Source organism: Solea senegalensis, linkage group LG18 (assembly GCF_019176455.1).
Source record: "Solea senegalensis isolate Sse05_10M linkage group LG18, IFAPA_SoseM_1, whole genome shotgun sequence".
Classification (NCBI taxonomy): Eukaryota; Metazoa; Chordata; class Actinopteri; order Pleuronectiformes; family Soleidae; genus Solea; species Solea senegalensis.
Window position 1 is genome coordinate 1,154,368 of NC_058041.1, and position 20,300 is coordinate 1,174,667.

The following is a 20,300-nucleotide window of genomic DNA, read 5'->3' on the forward strand; positions in this document are numbered from 1 at the left end:
TAAACACTAAAAACCGCACAAGTATACATAACAGGTAGTCAGGTACATGGTGAACGGTTACTGCTCTGGTGAAAAGTGTTGCACAACCTGCATTTCATCTCCTCACACACTGTCAGTGTCAGTGTGTTTACACACAAGCAGTCACATCTCCAGCCTGATCAGCAGATAAGGGTTCACTCAGCAGCGTCACGTTCTCCTGGCTTCGAAAACCCCACCCCTTTATCCCGATGGTTATCACACGTGCACGCGTTCAAACACAGCAACGGAACGATGTAGAAAGATGAATTACGTGACCTTTGAACCTGATATTTTTGTTGGTGTGAGCATTTCAGGGAACTGCTGATCCACGGGGGGATTTTCACACACAAATCATCTCTATAGAGTTTACAGGAAACGGTCCAACAACAAAAAGAGAGAAAAGAACCAGAAAAGGGCAGTTCTGACTCCAGAAAATTCTACAGTAATGTGATGTTTTTATTGTCAGTTTCTGTCACTTAAGTCTTAAAAGGTTTCTGTAAACATGGCATCCTTTCAAGAATCTGCTTCATAAACTCTTAATCCCCCCAAATTGTTCTAAACATTGTAGTACATATGCCAGGCCTGCATGTGGTGCTGTGACATAATCGTTTTTATAAAGCTGCGTATTTGTATACAGATACTATACTGATTCTTTAAAACTGGAACTACATGACAGAGTCTTTTTCATTCTATGGTCTTCACTTGTCCATGAACTTACAACAAACACCTCCACTCCAACACAAACGCCTGCAGCATCAGAAACAATCGTATTCAGGGTAGACCTGGAAAAACCTGTTTTTATTTAAAATTTCCATTTCCTCACACAAGACAAAAATGTTTGAGGCGAGAAACGAAACCACAGCCGATTTCGAACCTTCCGCAATCAAGTGCAAAAGTGCAAAAACTGACATTTTCCGGAACTTCTCCCTCCGGCAATGTAGTCAATATCCCATAATATGTGTGAGAGGACACAGTAGGTGTGAGACAATGAGACATGTGAGACAATCTAACAGATACAGTACGCAAACCCCAGAAAAACCCAACATTTTCATATCTGAAAACAACTAATGAGAGACCTGCCCAAAAAAGTATCAGCAGCCAGAAGAATTATTAACATAATATTTAGATTTTTGTCATAAATTAAAACCTGAATTAGGCACTTTAAATCTGCAGAGCATCCAGGTTCAGGTTCAGTTGACAGAAACGAGAAGAGCGAACGAGACAATCACAACTTACCGATTCGTCCAGGGCGAAGCGCAGACAGCCGTGTTCGTACAGCACAAAGAATCTCCTTTGCCATTTCTGTCGGGAGAGAGCGAGACGCTCACGATCAGAAAAAAACGCTTCATTTTTCATTTTTGCAAAAAACTGTGGGAGGTTTTCATGAGTCACAACCAAAGCTGTGTAATATGTGGATATGGTATCATGACATGGTCTTAGATGTGCATCTGTGATGACTTTTCACTCAAAAATAAACCACAAAAAAAGCTCATATTTTCATATACTTATTGAATATTCAACATTTTATGATGATCTTTTGATGTTACATCTTATTATTTGTCTTATCGCAGCATTTGACAATATTTATAGTCAAAGTCGTTGTTTATAACGATCAATTTAAGTGTAGCTTAAGATCACATAATACAGATATCATAAACAGTAGATATTTTATTTTAGATATTTTAGAGTGTATTTACAGTGTACTGTCACTCTGGCTCTTTGAGAGGCACAAGAAAAAGGTCACTAAATTACACTTACACTTATAAGCCTAATTATTTGTGTTATAGCAGAATATTTCACCATATTTATAGTCAGAGTCGTTGTTTCTCACACATAAATATCCTACAAGATCACGTAATGCAGATCTTTTAACAGTAGATATCTTACTTATGTGTATTGTCACTCTCAAACCTCTCAAAAGAACCTGATTGCAGCTTTATATCCACATATCTATGTATAAATATCCAGATATCATTCATAAGCCATATCGCACCGGCCAGAAATATTGACGTCATTTCTGTCTGGTGTGCTGCTCTTTTTTATACAACCACTGACTTATTTACTTAGTGAGGAGTAAAACAAACAGACAGACGACGGACTTGTTTTTCTCCTTTGTGTTTTATCGTATATATGAATATGAATATGAGGACGTGGGTGCAGAGCAAGTAGATGAAGCTTTGGATAAACTCCAGAACAACCGTATACATGCACATTATGTACCATATGTGTAAATCCCACCCCCTCTTCCTCTTCCTCTACTGCACAAACAGCAGCTCTATATGGAATACAAGCTCTTACTCGGGATCTTTGCATAGGATTGTCGAAGTCGGTTCCCTCGGGGGCCAAGCACAACCATCCGCCATAAATAGGTTTCGCCTGTAAAAAAAAAACAGAAGAAGGGGGGGGCAATTTAGGTAATCATTAAAACTGTTAATGTGTGTACTGAGCTGAGGGGGATGGGATGGGAGGAGGAGGAGGAGAGCTGGTGTAAATATGAGGGAGTGAAGCCTTTTGGCCTCCAGATGTTGCCTCTGTTCTCAGTTAGCGAGTGTTCTGCTGTAATCAGCTCAGTTTGATGATATGCTGGACTGACAGACACACACACACACACACACACTGTTTTCCTAAAATAAAACTAGCTTTGTCCAGTGGACTGTTTTATCTCCGAGTTTGTGTCCATTGTACAAGCGTCACGTGACCGTTCAGTGGTGGAAACAGGGTAGAGTTTTTAACCCTTCTGCCGTGGCATGCTTCTCGTTACCGTAACTCCTAGACCATTTGGGATATCTAGAAAATTCAAAAACTACCAGGAAAGCAGAGAAACAGAGCTTTGCCGTACACATACATGTTGTTACGGTAGCTCTCAGGACTTCACACAGATCACAGACAAACATTCACCAGCAGCGTCACACGTTGGTGATGTCAGCTTCTTCTCAGTACCGTACATTTCTAAAAGATATTTATGGAAAGTGAAAGTTATCTTGGAAAAATAATACAAATAAATCCAGGTGGCCTCATGTCATAAGAGGGTTAAAGCTAAACCTGAAACAATTACTCGATTCCTAAATTAATTGTCAACTATTTTGATAATCGATTCATGGCTTTGAAGCTGTTTTTCATGAAACTTAAAATTTCTAATTGTTTCAGCTTCGTAAATGTGAATATTTTCACCATAACAAAGACATCATTAAAAACGGTATCATTTTGGTAGTGGACAAAACGAGACATTGAAGAACAATATTTGAATGTTTTATCACATATCATGGAGCAAACAATTACTCGATTAATCGTGAAAATAATGGACAGATTTGTCGATTATGAAAATGGACCCAGATTTTTAGTAGGGTTGGACGATTTTGAATAAATATCTTATCTACCTATCTATTATTGAGAGGGAATTGCACTTTTTACACAATTATTTCATTTGTATTACATTCAAAATGATAACTGTGGGATATTTGATATTTGTGCCGATCTGCGAGTCTGTAGAACAGAGGTCACTTATTATCAAGTTATTTCTGCATGTTCTTCTGTAATGATAGACTAATTTTGCGTCATAAAAATGTTTGTACTGTCAACTATGCATCTTTCCATATTTTAATGAAGCATTTTTACTTTGATATTCTGGGTTCTAGCCAGGATTTTGGGGGACTTCGCGGACCGAGTACCTGCAGCGGAAACCTATGTCCAGACTTTACCCGGCAACAAGAAAATGCTACTTTCTGATTGGCTGATAGGTTGCTAATTAAAGACAGCTGTACGAGTGAACTACGAAGTGTAATGTAAAACACGTGTGGTCAGTTTTCTCACTTCTCATGTGTGGTGTGAAATACGATGCAATACTACGCGTTATTTCCACGCTACGATGCTGGCACGATTAGATCGAACAATAGCCACGAACGCGACTCGTTGTGACAAGGAAATGGGCACGGTATTGACACTGAAGTGCAAAATTGAGGACCGTTGTGCTAAAATGTGCTACCTAGAACACTGATATTCTGTGGGAATCATTATCACATCATTTTAGGCCCACTCTACAGTTGTTATTTTTTCCGGATTATACATTCAGTGGCCAAAAGGTCATTAGAATTTGACCCCTGCTGTACAATATGATGTGTGTAGTTTAGGACAGTAGTTCATCTAAAATAGTAATTTGGCTCCTGCGATTCAAAAATTGCAGTTTTGTGACCGTATTGTGATTTTGACTTGCCCAAACCCTAAAAAGCTGCTTTGAAACTTTTAGTTTCATTGTCCCGCATTGTACCACGACAATAAAGCCACTTGATAATGGTGATTTTGGTAACAAGTGGGTCCTTATATATAGCAAAAATGAAAATGTTTCAGTGTGTGATAGAACACACACTGTCTAACTTGTGAACTACCTCACTTAGGAAGTACTTCAGCATTTCAGAAGCATTTCAGAAGCTATGGAAACACATAAACATGGCGCGTGTGCTCCCACAGGGCGGCATCAACACGCAGGCCTCTTTTTAAAAACCTGCTACTCTTTGCTCTCCATTAATACCCACAGCCTCTCGGCTCTAAGTGTTAACCATTAGCGAGCAGCTGTCATACCAGCACACACTCACACACACACCTCTCCCTGAAGCCTACAACGTCTCTGCTGATTAGCCTGGTGGTTCTAATACAGGATGGGTTAGCGCTCCGTGTCACTGCATGCCTGTCATAAATCCATACGTGCCATGTTGGGACCTGTGTGGACGCGCCTACGAAGGCAGGTCTGGTGAAATGAAACCATTACAGAGGTTTTTATTAGATGACAATGTGTGGTGACCCGAGGTAAATCAAATTAATGTGGTAATTTGACAAACCCAACTCGCGTGTATCTAGATGAGTCTGAGCAGAGGTAGAGACTGCGGTGGTGGTGGTGGTGGGGGGGGTACCAAACAAAAACAAGGAACAGCTGTTTGAGAGAGAGAAGAGAGAGCACATCCCTCTGCTCACAAACTTACAATAACACAATAGAGTGAACTTCCTCTGCGCCGATCCCAACACTATCCAAGCCTGGAGATACACTGCTGTTCCCAGTCTTAACATAATCTCTTTTTATGATACAGAATTAGGACTGCAACGATCATGAACCGACTACTAAATTATTCGTCAAATATTCTGCTAGCTGGTTAGTCGGTTTGAGCTTTATTAAACTGCTAAATCAGCTTCTTAAATGTCAATATTTTCTGCTTTCTTTGCTCCAAATAATCTTTGCCAGTACTACTTGATGATTAAATACAAAATTATGAATATTTTCAATAAATAAACATCTATTTATTTAAATAAGTCAAGAGGTAGGCCAAGAATAGCACTAACGTAAGTTTGCATTCTCTTCATTTCCTGCTTTTCTTCTTCCTTGTTTGGCTCATCAAATATTTGTATACCTATAGGGCACAAACGTGACCACAACACTCTTGCGAGAACAGGTGAAAGTCACGTATTCCGGCCTGGATTGGACAGTGGGATTTGGGAGAAGTGCCACTACTCAAAAAAGTAAAATAAAGACTTCAAGCACTGAATAAAACTGAATAATTATGGTTTTAAGAGGTTTTTCAACACACTTTACTCGTTAAACCAAACCCCATAGAGAAAAACTGCTGCTTCCATCAGTAAGTTCTCATATGTTATTTTGTGACGTCAGTGTTTGAAATCCTTTGTCTGAATTCACCTAAGTGATACAGACTGATCAAACATGGGAGGAGTAGACCAGCAAGTACGGCGTCCTCGCTAGCTAAAAATGCTACTTTTCTCAATGGGCTTTGGTGCAGGCAGAGAAGGTTGCACAAATGTGAGATGAAGCAACAATAGAGTAAAATCTCAAGATATTTGTGTGTACAGGTAACAGGTATGACACGCAACAAGGAAGCATGGATGTTAAACTTATGTGGTATCATAACACACACACACACACATGCACAGAGCATGATTGGAACACCTGCAATGCACTCATTGATATGCATATTTTAATGGGTGTGTTTTATCATTTACAGCTGTGGAATGTGACTAAGAGGCGCTTTAACGGATACCTGACCAGTTTCAACAGAAATGGAACGCAGACTCTCACTCTCTCTCTGTCTCTTCATAATGATTTTGGACAGCATGTTATCCTGAACAAATAAAAGCAAACAGGGAAGCTGTCATAAGCAATGACGCAACTCAGGTTCTATTCTGCTTATTATTATTATTATTATTAACCCGTAAGCGTTGCCTGGGCAAACCCAACACCGTCTGCCAGAGATTTGCAGGGGCAGTGTTTACGGGTCAACTACAGAATCTCATGGAAAAGAGGGGAACCAATCACAAACGACAGAAAAGTGACGTCCGGCAGTAAACATCCAACACGGTGGCCACCAAAGAGCAGAACCTGGAATATCGGTCTAAATTTGTTGTAGGGCTATACAATTGTGAACAGAGTAGGAATGGCACAATACCACATTTTTATGTCCAATAGCGACATCACAAACTTGAGTACCTGCTAATGCCAATATCAGTCCAGTCTTGTGCAGTATAAAGTACCTTAAAAGATTTTGGTATAAGTTGAATGTAGGGCGAGTTGCCTTTCAAAAACCGTAGTGTAAAGCAGCTCATCAAGACTAGAAAAGCTTTATATGCAGTACATACAGACCATAATAGCAAGTCTTCTTCTTCTGTTTTTATTTGGTAGTAACTTGTAACAAAAATAGTTAGAGGAAATGTAGTGGAGTAAAAGTTCGCTAGAAATATAAATAAAGTAAGTAAAGTACAGATACATGTATTTTGTACTTGCGTAAAGTAACATTTGTCCTGCAATTTAGTGCAATATCCAATTTGTCTGTGACTCCACCCGTTCCTGACTCAATCTCATAGAGATGTGTGGTCTACTGTAAAACATGACCCACAGCATATGTCTCACACTTTTTTTCCTTTTTAATGATGCAATTACAGTGAACGTGTATCACACCTACACTCAATAGTGTTACTGAATGCTACATGTTAAGACAAGCAAACAACTAATGTCCTGCTAACGCTGATGGCTTCTTTCTGTTAAAACATGGTGTTTGATATGTGACATAAAAACTCAAATCTCTGACAACTGTTGTTGTCAATGTCATTTGATTACTTATTATTATTATTACCGTCAAACAAAAGGCTGCCATTCTTGGACAAACCTTCAATCAGCAGGGAAACGCTACAATCATGTAGGCACTTGACAGCGTTTAACGTAATTATATCAATGACTACATGGTGTAACATAAACTCAACATATCAAGGAGACAGAAAGTTGGCCTCTTCACTTTGCTGCTTCATTAAGTACCCAATTATCGGCAGTAATGTATCAGTGTCATCAACAAGCGGTAATAATGGTTTCACATTTGTGTTCTAGGATTGGGTGGCGAACTTGCAACTTTGGATTAAAAGTAGATCAAACTTAGAGAGTAAAAAACTGAGAACAGTCACTGCCATGTAATTGTACTGAATAAAAAAAAAACATCTTAAGAAACCCCACCGAGTGAAAAAACTGAGCATATTCTGGATATTTGGATAACGTCTACACTCTTGTGACCATGTTCGGTGAGGAGGCGGGGCATTTATTCGCAGCCAAACCCAACCTCATTGTGGACTCTGACAATCAGTTCTTGTTAAACTGTAACCACTGATCACTGTTTACATAATCCAATCATCTTGGGTCAATCAATCATCAGTTTCTATGTATTACGATTGATTTGTGTTTTACTTGTTGTATGTCTATTTATTGGCTGCAGCCCATGGCCGAGCAGAAGGGAATTGGGCTTCCAACCCCGTCAAAACCCCGTCAGGTCAAGGGCTGGGGTACCCCTGAGCCCGGGTACCCAAACGCCCATTGCTCATTGATAATTGTACAACTCTAAATTGAGCCCAGCCACAAAGATGCTGGTTGAATTCACCCTATTTCACTGAATGTTTAACATGAAGAACTCAACATTACCACGTCAACTGACGCGACTTAAGTGAACCGGGCCAGCTGATCAGTTCAGAATCTTTGTCTCGGCACAATGGGCCCAGGTTAGGTATCCACGCTTTAGCTATTTGGCACGGGCCTGTAAATACAGGAGTTATTGTCTATTTGGCATGAAGTAATAAACTGCCTGCAGTCTTTTACTGCACTGGAAGCCTTGGTTATAAACCTCACATAGTGGGATGTTGAGCAGCAGCAGCCTCTGCGAGCATCGACTCCTATTTCCCCAACCCCACACTTCCTTTCTCTCTCCGTGACTCCTGCTCCCACTCCTCAAGTCTCATCACCTCTTAGCCCGTCGTCTTCCTCTTTCCCCCAACATACATATAAAACCTCGGCCTGTCTGTGTCCTCCATCACTGTCCTGCCTCCCACTACCTCTTAACGGATGGCGTGATCACTTTTCTACAGTACAGAGAGAGAGAAGCCTGAAAAACGTCTCAAATCTCTGGGGTCGAACAATTCATGTGGTCGAGTGAAAACCGGGACGGCGGGTCGCGAACTCGAGGGGTGGATAGAAAAACTCTTTTTTGAAGCATGTCCACTGAAATAAAAGATTTTCAAGCTCCAGCCGCAGCAGCCCATTCCATCTCAGTCCACCTTTTATACACGCCATGTTGAATAAAGGCATTGTTTATATTGGACTACGTCGTTTTGACATTCAGCTCTAGTCCTTTTGAACAACTTTTCCATGTGGGCTACTTGTTTCAAGATTCTCCAGCTCTCTTTAAGTTCAGAACAGTATTAATTTAATTAGGGGTTCAAATTCATTGAACAGAATCACCTATTCATGGCATTTCTTTGGTTCACTGGAGTTTTTTTCCCCAGTGTTATGCAGCTTAGGTCCTTTAAAATCAGCCGGAATCTGTTTCTGGGAACATTTTAAAAAGGGGTTTATCCTCACCTAGGGCCTGATGGACAAGCCCCAGAGGTTTAACACTGTTTATATGGTGTTGCGTAACACAGCTTTATATCAACAATAGACTGGTGTGCGGTGCTAACTAGTTGGAGAGCTGTCCATGCAAAAAACCTGCTTGTGCAACTGAGCTCCCTGTTAACTGTTTGGATAGCTGACAGACAGAAGATAGAGTCTGCGGGCGACTGAAACAACAGAGATGAGCAGAGTGCGGACTGACGGGGGGATCAATCTTCAAGGCCTGGGGCGGTAAAGCCTCTCTGGTCCTGGCTGTCGTCGCTCAGACTGTGGGAGAGTTTTCGCCAGGTCACAGGGAGATTAGAGGAAGTGATGTAACCAATAAGCGGTCTATACCGACTCAGGAGTCCCGCATTGGAAAGGGTTAAGGTGCAATAAACTCACTGCAGCAAGTGATACACACACCCACTTGTGAAAAGCAAGTGCCCCCACACACTCAGAGAGGATGCTGACGTTGCTGTTTGGCTCTTGGGCCATGTTCAAGGGCCCATCTGGGCCTCATCGTCTGGGATCAATTACAGGATACAACGAAGACTAAACTAATGATGTGAGAGAGAAAGAGTTGCTTATATTATGAACTCTACGGCTGAGCAGAGCAGAGCTTTATCTTTGCGCCACTCCTATTTGCTTGATCTCCAATCAGATTCCCATTTTTGGCACGGAGACTAACACAGTACCCATTTGATATGTGCCCATTTTTGGCGATATACTGTATATGACGCATTTCTACTATATCTCTTGCATTTTTCATCCAAACAGCGTCAAAGTTGGTACTGCACACCCTGGTGTTGCAGTTGTCACATTTACAGGTGACATTAAATTGTTTTGTCACAAATATCCTGGCGAAAATAATTGTGATTCATGATAACGGTGACGCTAAATCTAATACAATTCTTTCTCATGTTATGGCTGCCACAAATATTCTGTTAGTGGATATTGATTGATAAAGGTATCAGACATAAAAAATGTTAACAGGACATCCCCAACCTTCTCAAATCGGTAATATTTCCTATGTGCACAAATATGAGTAAACGTACAGAAAACAGATTGATATTACAATCATTACAAAAAATACTACAAAAACAAAAGCTACAGCTACAAAAACTGCCCACATTAGCATAAAAAACATTTTATGCTAAAATTACCCTGACCAATATACGTGTAATAGCAATTCAGGATATGGTTGCAATAACTGTATGTGATATTTTAGCGTTATTCCCAATTCCCAACTATCCCAATAACGTAAAATCACCACAATCAATTCATTTGGAGCAGTTTTTAAATCACACAAGGCAGAATGATATTGCGTATTGTCCAATTTCTACTCCGTTTAACCCCCGCACAGTGGTCACCACCAGTGTGCCAGGAGGAGCACACAGTCAAAACAAACAATTGCAGGTAAACAACAGCTGAGGGTTACACAATCAATCACACAGACAAAACTGGCAGGCAAATGAAACCACAGTAGGTGAGAGAAATCCACAGGAATTCACTTTCTCCAGAAGTCTCTGGACTGAGACATGTACAAGAAATTAGTGAAGCGATGAAACTGTAGATTTCTGTGGGGGGTTTTCAGCCAAAATAAACAAAAAACACTTTCCCTCCCTCATGGCGTTGATTGCACTGTTGCTCAACAGGAGCATTAAGATTAATTGTTTTTTATATGCAGACACTGTCTTGTGTTTCCAATGGACACCGTGCTTCATCTTTGCAAGTCCACTTTGTTATCTGTCCAATTACAGAGGCTGCAACTGATAAATAAACTATTATTCTTCTTCTATCGTAGACCTGACAAGACGTTTATATACGAGGTTGGGCTACAAGACTCTGTTCCACAATGACACTGGTGCCTACACAAGCTGCAACTATGATTTATGATCGTTTACACTGTAAAAGACTGGCAGCAAAGACAGTGAAGTTTAAATAAATAAAAAAACAATTGAAGAAGGTATTTGAAGTTACTGAAGAGACAGAGGAATCTTTATGTTAGTTAGATAATATGGCGTTGTGTTTCGGACTGCAGTTTAGATAAGTATACAGTGCATGTTGTTTTCGCACTGATATACTGATATTAGAGGTCGACCAATGCAGGAAATCGGGGAAATTAGGACAGCTGGTGGCCAATAATTGTTGGTATTTTTGTGGCCCATATTTTAAGTCAATAATCTTTTTTCCCTCCATTTGACGGTACTGACGTACTTTCAATGGAAAATTGTCTATAAACTCAATACTAAGAACACAAAATAGATCTGAAACAAAACTACCAATAAAAATGAAGTTTTAAATAGAAAAATAAAAGGTTTAAATTACATGGCAACATCTGTCAAGTTTCTGAGAACAAAAATGCTAAGTTTGCAATATGTGGACGATAAATAATGGGTTGGATCGGTCTACCTCTAACTGATATTAGATCAGATGGTTATCATGACCCAAATCACCAAAGAAATCATGACAATCGCAAAAGTCTGCACAATGTACAGCCATATCTGTAACATTTATCACTTCTTGAACAATTTAAACTTCATTTTATACACATTATATGAAACGTATACACAAATCTAAACTAAAACATTTAGAAAATTCTGCAAAAATTGTTTGTGGACACAAAACAATTCTCAAGACCCATGTGTGGGCCCTGACCCACTCTTTGGGAAACGCTGTATTAAATCAATTTACACAAACTCATTAAATATCACAGCATCTAGTGTCACAACACATATGGTAATGTTCATATAATCGCAATATCGCGCTAAATATCATATCGTGATTGTATTGTTTGTTTGTTTTTTAAGTGACATTTTGCTCTTACCTGGGTCAAATCCTGGTCCGTGAGCAGATGCAGCTCCCGAGGTTTGAAGCAGTTCTGACATTTACTTTTGTTGAAGAAGTTCGCCTGGAATTTCCTACAGGGGTTTTCTTTAGCGGTAGACATTATATTAACAATCTGTAGTTTAATTAAGATAATCCCGTGTCTTCTATCCCAAGTGCGAAAAACCTTGCATTTCAAGTTTCAAGTAAAAAAAAACAGCACACACACACTCACACAGGAGTTGAACTCAAACTAAACTCCGCTTTTAATCCGTTTAGTGGAGTCTGATTATCGCTGCATCCCAATAAATAACGAGCTGCCAACCTCGCCACCACCATCATCATCATCATCGCCACCACCACCCAGTCAACCGATGAAGGCTTTTCTCAGTCCGTGGCCTGCGACCACAAAAGCGGAGAAAAGGTGGCTAATATCCTGTTAGCTTCGCCTGTAGGATTCTCCCCAGGTTAACGACAATAATAACGCGATGGCGTTCGCCGCTGAAACCACACTAGCACACGGGGTTCGCCTTTCTGTGGCTCCGGTAGCGTCCATTAAAGCACCGACGACACTCCCATATGAATCGGAAAGAAAACCCTAACAGCCGGGCAGCAGCAGCAAGAGGAGACGGAGAAGAGGGAGGAGGCGGCGGCTACTCTCCCATTCGCAGCCCATGCGAAGTTCCTGCAGGCTACGGTTAGCACGGGTTAGCTAGAGCTAATGAAAGCCTCCCCTAGCTGCTGGGTCTTCTTTTTTTCAAAGAACGAAGAGGTCCGAAAAAGCCCGAGCGCTCGCCGGGCTGTTCTCCCACACAGAGGCGCCGCATGCGTGTTCGAGGAGGAACGGAACTCCCCCTTTAGAGCCAGTGTTCGGGGTTCGGTTCCATAACTAGCCTGGTTTGTTAGCAGCAGCAGTGGGTTTATTTTCTTCACCCGATACCAAACCAACGGAGCAAAAGGGGGGCGGACAGAGCGAGCGCACACACACACACACATACACAAGCCCCTGGAATTCCGAGGGGGTCTCGCGATAACTGCTCACTGTCGCCGCCCACAGAGAGAACACGGTCACTGAGCTGGTGTCAACACAAATGTAAACATATGTCAATCATTTTAGGAAACAAACAAGGTGGGGGGGAAACACAATTAATATAAATATAAACATAAAAAATGTAAATGCAAATATTTTTCTATCATCTATCTATCTATATATCTATCTATCTATCTTGTAATTATATACAGCAAAAATTACAAAAAATAAGGCAAAAAAATTTGACATTATGCACAAACAATTATTCTTTTGTTCCCGAGTTGGCATCTGTTTTATCACCATGAAGGTTTTATTTTTACATTTGTTTTGGACAAAAGTTTACAATGACAATTATATAAAAGTATTACATATAAATAGCTCAAAAGTAAGAGCAGAAATAAATACATTATTATTATGAACAACTCTTTCAGATGTAATGTGGCTTTTTAAAATTGTATTTTATTCCTATACTTAATGTGCCAAATTACATGCTGTTTTGCGGATCAATAAGATTTTTGTCAAATAAAGGACTAAAAATTCTATATTTCCCTTTATTATTATGTATATATCATATATGTATAGAATGTTTGACATCTGTCCCTTCAGGCTGGCAACAAGGGAACGTGCCTCAGATACTAGTTTGCACCATGTGTGAGTATTAATGGCTGACTCAGGCGGAGGCTATTATAAGCAACAGGTTCCAGAGAGGACAGGAGTGGGTGGGACACACAGACAGACATACAGACAGGGGACGAGGACTGTATGAATGGACGAGGGACACAGAGGGAGGAGAAGAGCCCCTGTTACCTAACACAAGATCAACATCAGTCCTGCTGAGGGATTAACTCCTTGTCTGTGCTGTAAGTGAACCAGGAATAACACAGATTACCTGTGTGTGTGTGTATCTGTTGTGTGGTTGCTATAGTTGTGCGCTCGCAAACTCACTAACTCAATAGGACGTCTGCAGTGTCAACCCAAATACTGGGCTGAGCTGGGAGGTGCGTCTCATGTGTCATAATAAATTGGAGTTTTAATGTAAATTTGAGGTGTTCACATTGTGTTATCCCCAAGTAAAGTGGGACAAATAGGGTCATCAAATGCTTATAAATGTCTGCCTCCCCATTTACCTCCCTCCTTTGGGGTATCCTATGACAATATCCTGGTGGTGACAAGGCTGGAATATATTTAGCTGTTCTTCTCAAACTCTCTTTACATGGTAACCAAAGAGCTAGCATACTTGCTAGAAATGTGGTAGCAAAAGTACTGGTTTATTGTGTTGTGTTAACTGAGAAGTGCTTAACTTATCTCAAGCCCTCAAGGAATTTGGTGTATTTACAAAAAAAAACACAGCGGAAGTCGGAATTAGGGGTTGTTCTAGCCATTGTTAGCCACTGTTAGCAATACCAGTCGATAACAATGCTATACATGGTATTTTGTGCACACTAACAGAGGAGCAACATGTCTATATGCAGTTCAACATTCATTAGTATTACGTGTACGACTGACTTACTGTGAAACAAATATGACATCAATTATTATTTGTACAGTGGCAGCCATCTTAGAATCGTACGTTGGGTTGCTTTGCGGGCGCTATGTTGCTTCATCCTCCAAATAAAACTAAAAGAAAGCACCTCATGGCTGGAATGGAACAGATCCATTGTTGATGACCTAAAAATAGGAACAAGGAGGTAAAACAAGACATAACAGGCCAGCAATCCAGCTAATAGCATTTCTAATGCTAACTGATAAAACTGCTGACTGCACAACTTTTCGAGATTCAAAAACAAATGTACAGTTTACATTTCTTTAAATCAAAGTAAGTTAGGTGTAAAACAACAATTTTCTTGTATTAAAAGGATAAATAAAATACTTTTTTGACATTTACAAGAAGGTTTGGTAGAACTATAGACTGCATGTTTTTGCTAGCTGTCTTTCAAAGTCAAACTAAGCTAAGTGGCTTGTGGCTCTTATTTAACTGTTGGTGAGAAATTATTTTATTTTATTTTATTTTATTTTTTTTAAAAAGTGGATCCAGACTTTGAAAGCTGACCTAGACATTTTGTCCTGCTGTAAAGAGGAAGAGTCACATGATACAGGGAAGTGTGTGTTATCTTATAGCCTGAAGCTAACAAAAAAAGGCGTACAGGTACAGAAACAAACATGGACAATGGATTTTATTCCTTCAGAAAAAAAAGGAGAAATAAAATTGGAGAATGAGGTTTAGACATGTGGGAAGAACTACTGTATATTCACAGCATGTTTTTGTTAGCTGTGTTTCAAAGCTAATCTAACTTTTGTTGAGGAATTAAATTAAGAAATTAAACTATTAAAAATAAAATCTGATCCAGAGATTGAAAGTTGACCTAGATATGTTGTCCTAGTGTAAACAGGAAGAGTCACGTGATACAGGGAAGTGTGTGTGTTGTGTCATAGCCTGAAGCTAACGCTCAGGAAGGTACTAACTTACACATGATTGCATATGACAGATAATGTTAATTTACACATCAGTACATTTCTTAACAGCACCGGTAAGCAAACAAATGTGAACCGATTGTGTCAATACTGAACAAAAAGAGTTACCTGAGAAACATGGATTTTTATTCCTTTCAGGAAACTGGGATAAGCTGTGTGTTTACTTTCAATCCATGTACTTCTTGTTACTCTCAGCTTACAGCACCAAAGAGCCACACCTTTAAAAAGCTAAAACCTGATCTGAGCCGTCCTGTTAGCACAGAGTGCTGACTCCTCTAATGCAGGTCAGTAGGTCTTTATAGTAATTCTGACTCTGTTCCCTCTGCAGATCATGTCCCTGCCCTCTGTGGTCATGTTGCCCCTGCTGATCGTCGTGGCAGCGGGGGTATACTACATCTACAACGAGGTCATGCGGTTCATGTCCAAGTCCTTGGTGCGAAACAAAGTGGTGGTGATCACGGATGCTGTGTCCGGGGCGGGGACCGGTAAATGATCCTGACATGTGTTTTTTATAAAATGAATCTTATTTTCATCACCACGGGTTCCGACCGTGTTTATTAGTTTCTCCATCTGTCTGTCAGCAGGATGTCCGAGAGGAGTATTCCATTAAATTTCAGCAGGCATGGAGCATGTTGCATGTGCAGGAACTCAGATGTTGGATTCCTGTCATTTAAGGATTATTGTATAAAAGCCAAATCAAGTCATTGAAATCAGAAGAGGTTGGACAAAATTCAGAAAATGCTTTGAAGGACATTTTGTAAGGCAATAGTTTGATCAAAAGATTGATGACACATTATCATATGTTAAAGAGCATTTTTGATTGCTTTGGACTGACAAGAAGGTTATAAACTTAATCTGTCTGACATTTAGTTGGATTACGCCAAATCTACGTTAATCATTTTTATGAGATGTGGTGGAAGGCTAGGGAATTGTCCAATGAGGAACCAATTAAGTCTTGGATCAAATTGGATTGATGGGGTTAATACAGGACCATTTTATCTCCCGCTTTCTTTGGGATTGTGAGATTACTGGAGACAGACAAAATGATCTTTCTTATATGAATCTATTTGTAGGAGCTATTTGTTTGTTTGATATTTACTTTTTAGTTTGAAAGTGTTTTCATTGTCAGGATAATCACAATGTTGTAGTACCTTAAGTATATTTTTGCCAGATTAAATTGCTAGTTTTAGTTATTTAATCTGATTGGTTTGTGCATATGTGGGCATGACACATTATCTAGGTCAGATGACTAGGAAGGAACCAGAATGCACCTGGTAGGGCCTGTGAGAGACAGGCGTAGGACTTTTAACCAAGTAAATCCTACACACTGGTCCTTAAGGTTGACTTTACATCTACTGATTAAGATTTTCTTGTATTTACTTTTTCGTTCACTTAAAATAGCAAGTGCTCTTAACGTTGCCTACTGAAGATGACATGACCTGTGTGACTGAGAACCTTCTAAGACTATCAATGTGTTCTTTGTAATTTTTGTGAAAAATAGCCCCTTAATCCTGTCATTACACCCTATATTGGCCTATTGGCTGCAGTCATCTTTAAATGAGTCATTAAACCCCCATATTGTTTTTAAGAAAATCAATCACTAACATGTTTAATTTCTTGGTTGGTCAATTCAGAGTGTGCCCATCTGTTCCATAAGGGCGGTGCCAGACTGATCCTATGTGGGACAAGCTGGGACAAACTGGAGTCTCTGTTTGACTCGCTCACGAGTGATGCCGACCCAAGGGAGGTGAGGAAATTAAATCAACAACAGCCTTAGATTCACTGCAAACATCCCAGACTCTGAGAAAACCTCATACGTCACTCGATTCTGTGATGGTGAGTCGTTTTTCTGGCAAATGACCCTGCTTATAAACAAAACCTTTACTATGGCAGCTCCTGTAAACATGATGTCATCACTGGAAACTGGGCAGCACAGTGATAGTTCTTATTAGAGAGCAAAGCTGTACACATAAATCACACTGGTCGTTTGGCCAGAATGTGGGAGTTTAAAGTCAAAGCAAAAGAGTCACAGGTCCCGTCCTTGTATTTATCGTAACCCCATGCTCTGTTACCATCCTCCCATATCACCGCTTCTTCCGCTGAGCATCACAAAAGCAGGATATCCTCTCTGACAACACACTGTCCTCCATGAATCTTCTGTACACTGTCCAGAGCAGATGTGTCTACATGAGAAGAAAACAATGTCATACTGTTTGCTCAGATCACAGCTGTTGATGTTTAGCTGCTAGCAACATGAATGTAATTGGTTTCTGTTTCCCATCACAGTTGTTTTCCCTTGTGATTATCATTTACCTGAAGGTCACAGCTCACTTAACTTTGTAGATTGGCATCAGTCTTCATCATCATCCAAATTATCCAATCCAGTCCAATCTAATTTATTGGCCAAAGCAAACAATTGAAAATAAGCAAAAAGACATAATGCACATGCAAAAACAACAACATCTCAACAACAATTTGTGGGCCACAACCGAGAAAGCCTGATGCCTTCTGAGCTGAGATACCATTTTGTGTCGTTCAAGACGTTTGCCCCCAAACTGGTGATCTTGGACTTCAGTGATATGGACAGCATGGAGGACGTGGTGGCTGAGGTCTTGGAGTGTTATGGCTGCGTGGATGTGTTGATCTGCAACAGCAGCATGAAGCTGAAGGCGCCCATACAGAACATCTCCCTGGAAGTGGACAGGAACATCATGGACATCAACTATTTTGGTCCAAGCTTTTTGGCCAAAGGTGGGCGATATCACCACCTCAACACATGCCCAGACATGGTTACACTATTATGACTGACATAACAGTTTTGTTTTTTTTTATGTGGCAGGTCTTCTTCCAACAATGATCTCGAGGAGGTCAGGCCACATCTTACTGGTGAACAGTATCCAGGGTCGACTGGCTATTCCATTCAGAAGTTCATGTGAGTTGTCGAGTAAAGGTCTCTCAAAGCTTTAGAAGGTTGACTTCAATGGGTGGCTATGGTGGAGCAGGTTGTTTTCTGAAGGAATGGTTGAAGGTTCAGTCACAGACTACATGCCATCGAAGAAGAGGCCTCTTCATTTCTGCTGCAGAACTGAAGAGGCCTCTTGGTACAAGAAGGCAAATGTCATCCGACATTACTCAAGCAAGTCCAGTTGCCGAAAGCTTCTACTGATACTGAAAACCTTCACAGACATTATGGATTATGAGACTCCAAATTTGTCCAGAATGTTCTGGATATTATGTAATCAAAGAATAAATCACAGATAGTTTTATTTCTAGAAGGTTCAGAATGCATTGACATCAGTAAACTTGGTTTAAGAGCGTTAGTAGGTCAAAGGTTCTCACAATAGTGACAAAGACAGGAAACGTTCCAGTGACACAACACAAACTGTTAGACAAAGTATTTCCTCTGCAATGTATGGAATGAGGCTCTTTTACAACCAAGTTCACGCCTCTTTTGTGTTTTCACACACGAGATTAATACTGTTGTTTGTGTGTCAGACGCCGCGTCGAAGCACGCAGCTCAGGCCTTCTTCGACTGCCTGCGGGCTGAAGTGGAGGAGTACGGGATCGTCGTCAGCACCATCAGTCACACCTTCATCAACGCCTCCCAACTGCCGCCTGTCGAGGAGCCGGTGCCTAAACCCAACGCCCTGGCTGCATGTGAGTTATGGAATATGTGACTTAAGTTTTGAAAATGCAGATTTTACACAGACTGAAGGGACCCAGGGGGCCCTTCACTGCACTGAACAAAAGTTTTTCCAGTTATTCAGTTACTGCAGTGATAAAGAAGAAAATGCTTGACAAGCTTCACATTATAATTTATTAATAATATTTAACAGCTACTTAGAAAATTGTAAATGTATTAATTTTAAGATATAATTTTGACATTAAAAATGTCTAAAAACAATGAGAATGTTATATTTTTTGCATCGTGTACCTACATTAGCCAAAAGATGTACCAAAACTCTTTAAACCCATAGAAAATGCATACTTATATTGAAGATAACAGATTGTTTAATTAATTTTGGTCGGCTTTTAATCAAATCATCTGCTTTGTGGGGCAGTTGCTATGTTTTACATTGGGTTTGCCTTTGATTTTTGCCTTGAATAATACAATTAAATGCTCTAAAACTTCCTCTTTACTCAGTAAAATATTATACACTACGTGTTGATTTACATTTTTTAATGGATGTTCAAGCTTTAAAGTGCTAAAGTAAATTATTCCATAAACAAGACAAAGTAAAAGAAAGCATATGTGCTCAGTTCAGTACGAACCATAAAATGATCATAAAAGTTAAGGGTTTTTTCACAAAAATGTTGCAATCTGCTGTTCTTGGGGGGGCCCTGGCAGTTCAGGGCCCCATTCATTGCTTTTGCTCAGCCCCTGGAGAGATGAATGTTTTCTGTGTGGCCAACTAATTTTTAAAAGAATTATTATTCTATTAAATGTTTATTTTATCTGTTCCACCACAGATATTGCAAGCCAGATGACCCATGGCGTGCGTCCGTCAGTGCTGGCCAATGAGATTATGCAGACTGTAAACAGAAAGAGGAAGGAGGTTGTGCTGGCGCACCCCATCCCCAGGGTGGCGCTCTACCTTCGCTCCCTCCTCCCCCCCTTCCTCTTTGCGGTGCTGGCTGCTGGAGTGAGGGACTCCACGTTGGTTGAGTAGATCCGAGAGAAAGTCTGGAAGTGAAATGAATTCAGAGAAACGAGGAATGAAGACGAAACGAAGCAAGAGTTTGTTTGGAAGAGGTAGAGCTGTGATGGAAGACCGAGAGAGAATAAATATTTGTTTGTTAATATTATTCAACAATAAACACCACTGTGTTGTACGCTAAATGATCAATTCCTTAAAATGTGTCTTTATTGATCGCTACAGTGGCAAAAAGGGCATGCGAAAGAGGAACAGAATAAGCAATACATTAAGATAAATGTAATAATGCAAACGTGAAAACATGACTAGAAAAAAATGTAGAAGATAAATATAATATACAAAAAATGTTATAAAATAGGGATAGAATAAGCAATACATTCAAATACAAACATAATAC

General features: G+C 40.1%; 2 protein-coding genes across 5 annotated transcripts in view; one reads left to right on the forward strand and one right to left on the reverse strand.

Annotated features, from left to right (window-relative positions):
- The window catches only part of LOC122759732 (myosin phosphatase Rho interacting protein), a 42,318-nt gene extending 29,592 nt beyond the window's left edge, over window positions 1–12,726 (reverse strand). For 2 of the 4 annotated variants that reach the window (XR_006358295.1, XM_044014796.1), the window contains exons 1-3: window positions 11,748–12,726; window positions 2,317–2,394; window positions 1,255–1,320 (exon numbers count right to left, since the gene is read on the reverse strand). Coding sequence is in view for 3 of the 4 variants with exons in the window: in XM_044014796.1 (XP_043870731.1) it covers window positions 1,255–1,320; window positions 2,317–2,394; window positions 11,748–11,870 (267 nt within the window). In the remaining variant the exon portion in view is untranslated. The remainder of the gene's footprint in view (window positions 1–1,254; window positions 1,321–2,316; window positions 2,395–11,747) is intronic. The other 2 variants (XM_044014798.1, XM_044014797.1) reach the window with 1 other exon arrangement.
- A 757-nt stretch (window positions 12,727–13,483) lies between these two features.
- On the forward strand, window positions 13,484–20,091 carry dhrs7cb (dehydrogenase/reductase (SDR family) member 7Cb). Its single transcript, XM_044013245.1, has 7 exons — window positions 13,484–13,636; window positions 15,577–15,733; window positions 16,883–16,995; window positions 17,789–17,999; window positions 18,088–18,180; window positions 18,744–18,905; window positions 19,719–20,091. The coding sequence occupies exons 2-7, from the start codon at window positions 15,580–15,582 to the stop codon at window positions 19,916–19,918; spliced, it is 933 nt and encodes a 310-aa protein (XP_043869180.1). The 5' UTR covers window positions 13,484–13,636; window positions 15,577–15,579; the 3' UTR covers window positions 19,919–20,091.
- Window positions 20,092–20,300: the final 209 nt, after the last annotated feature.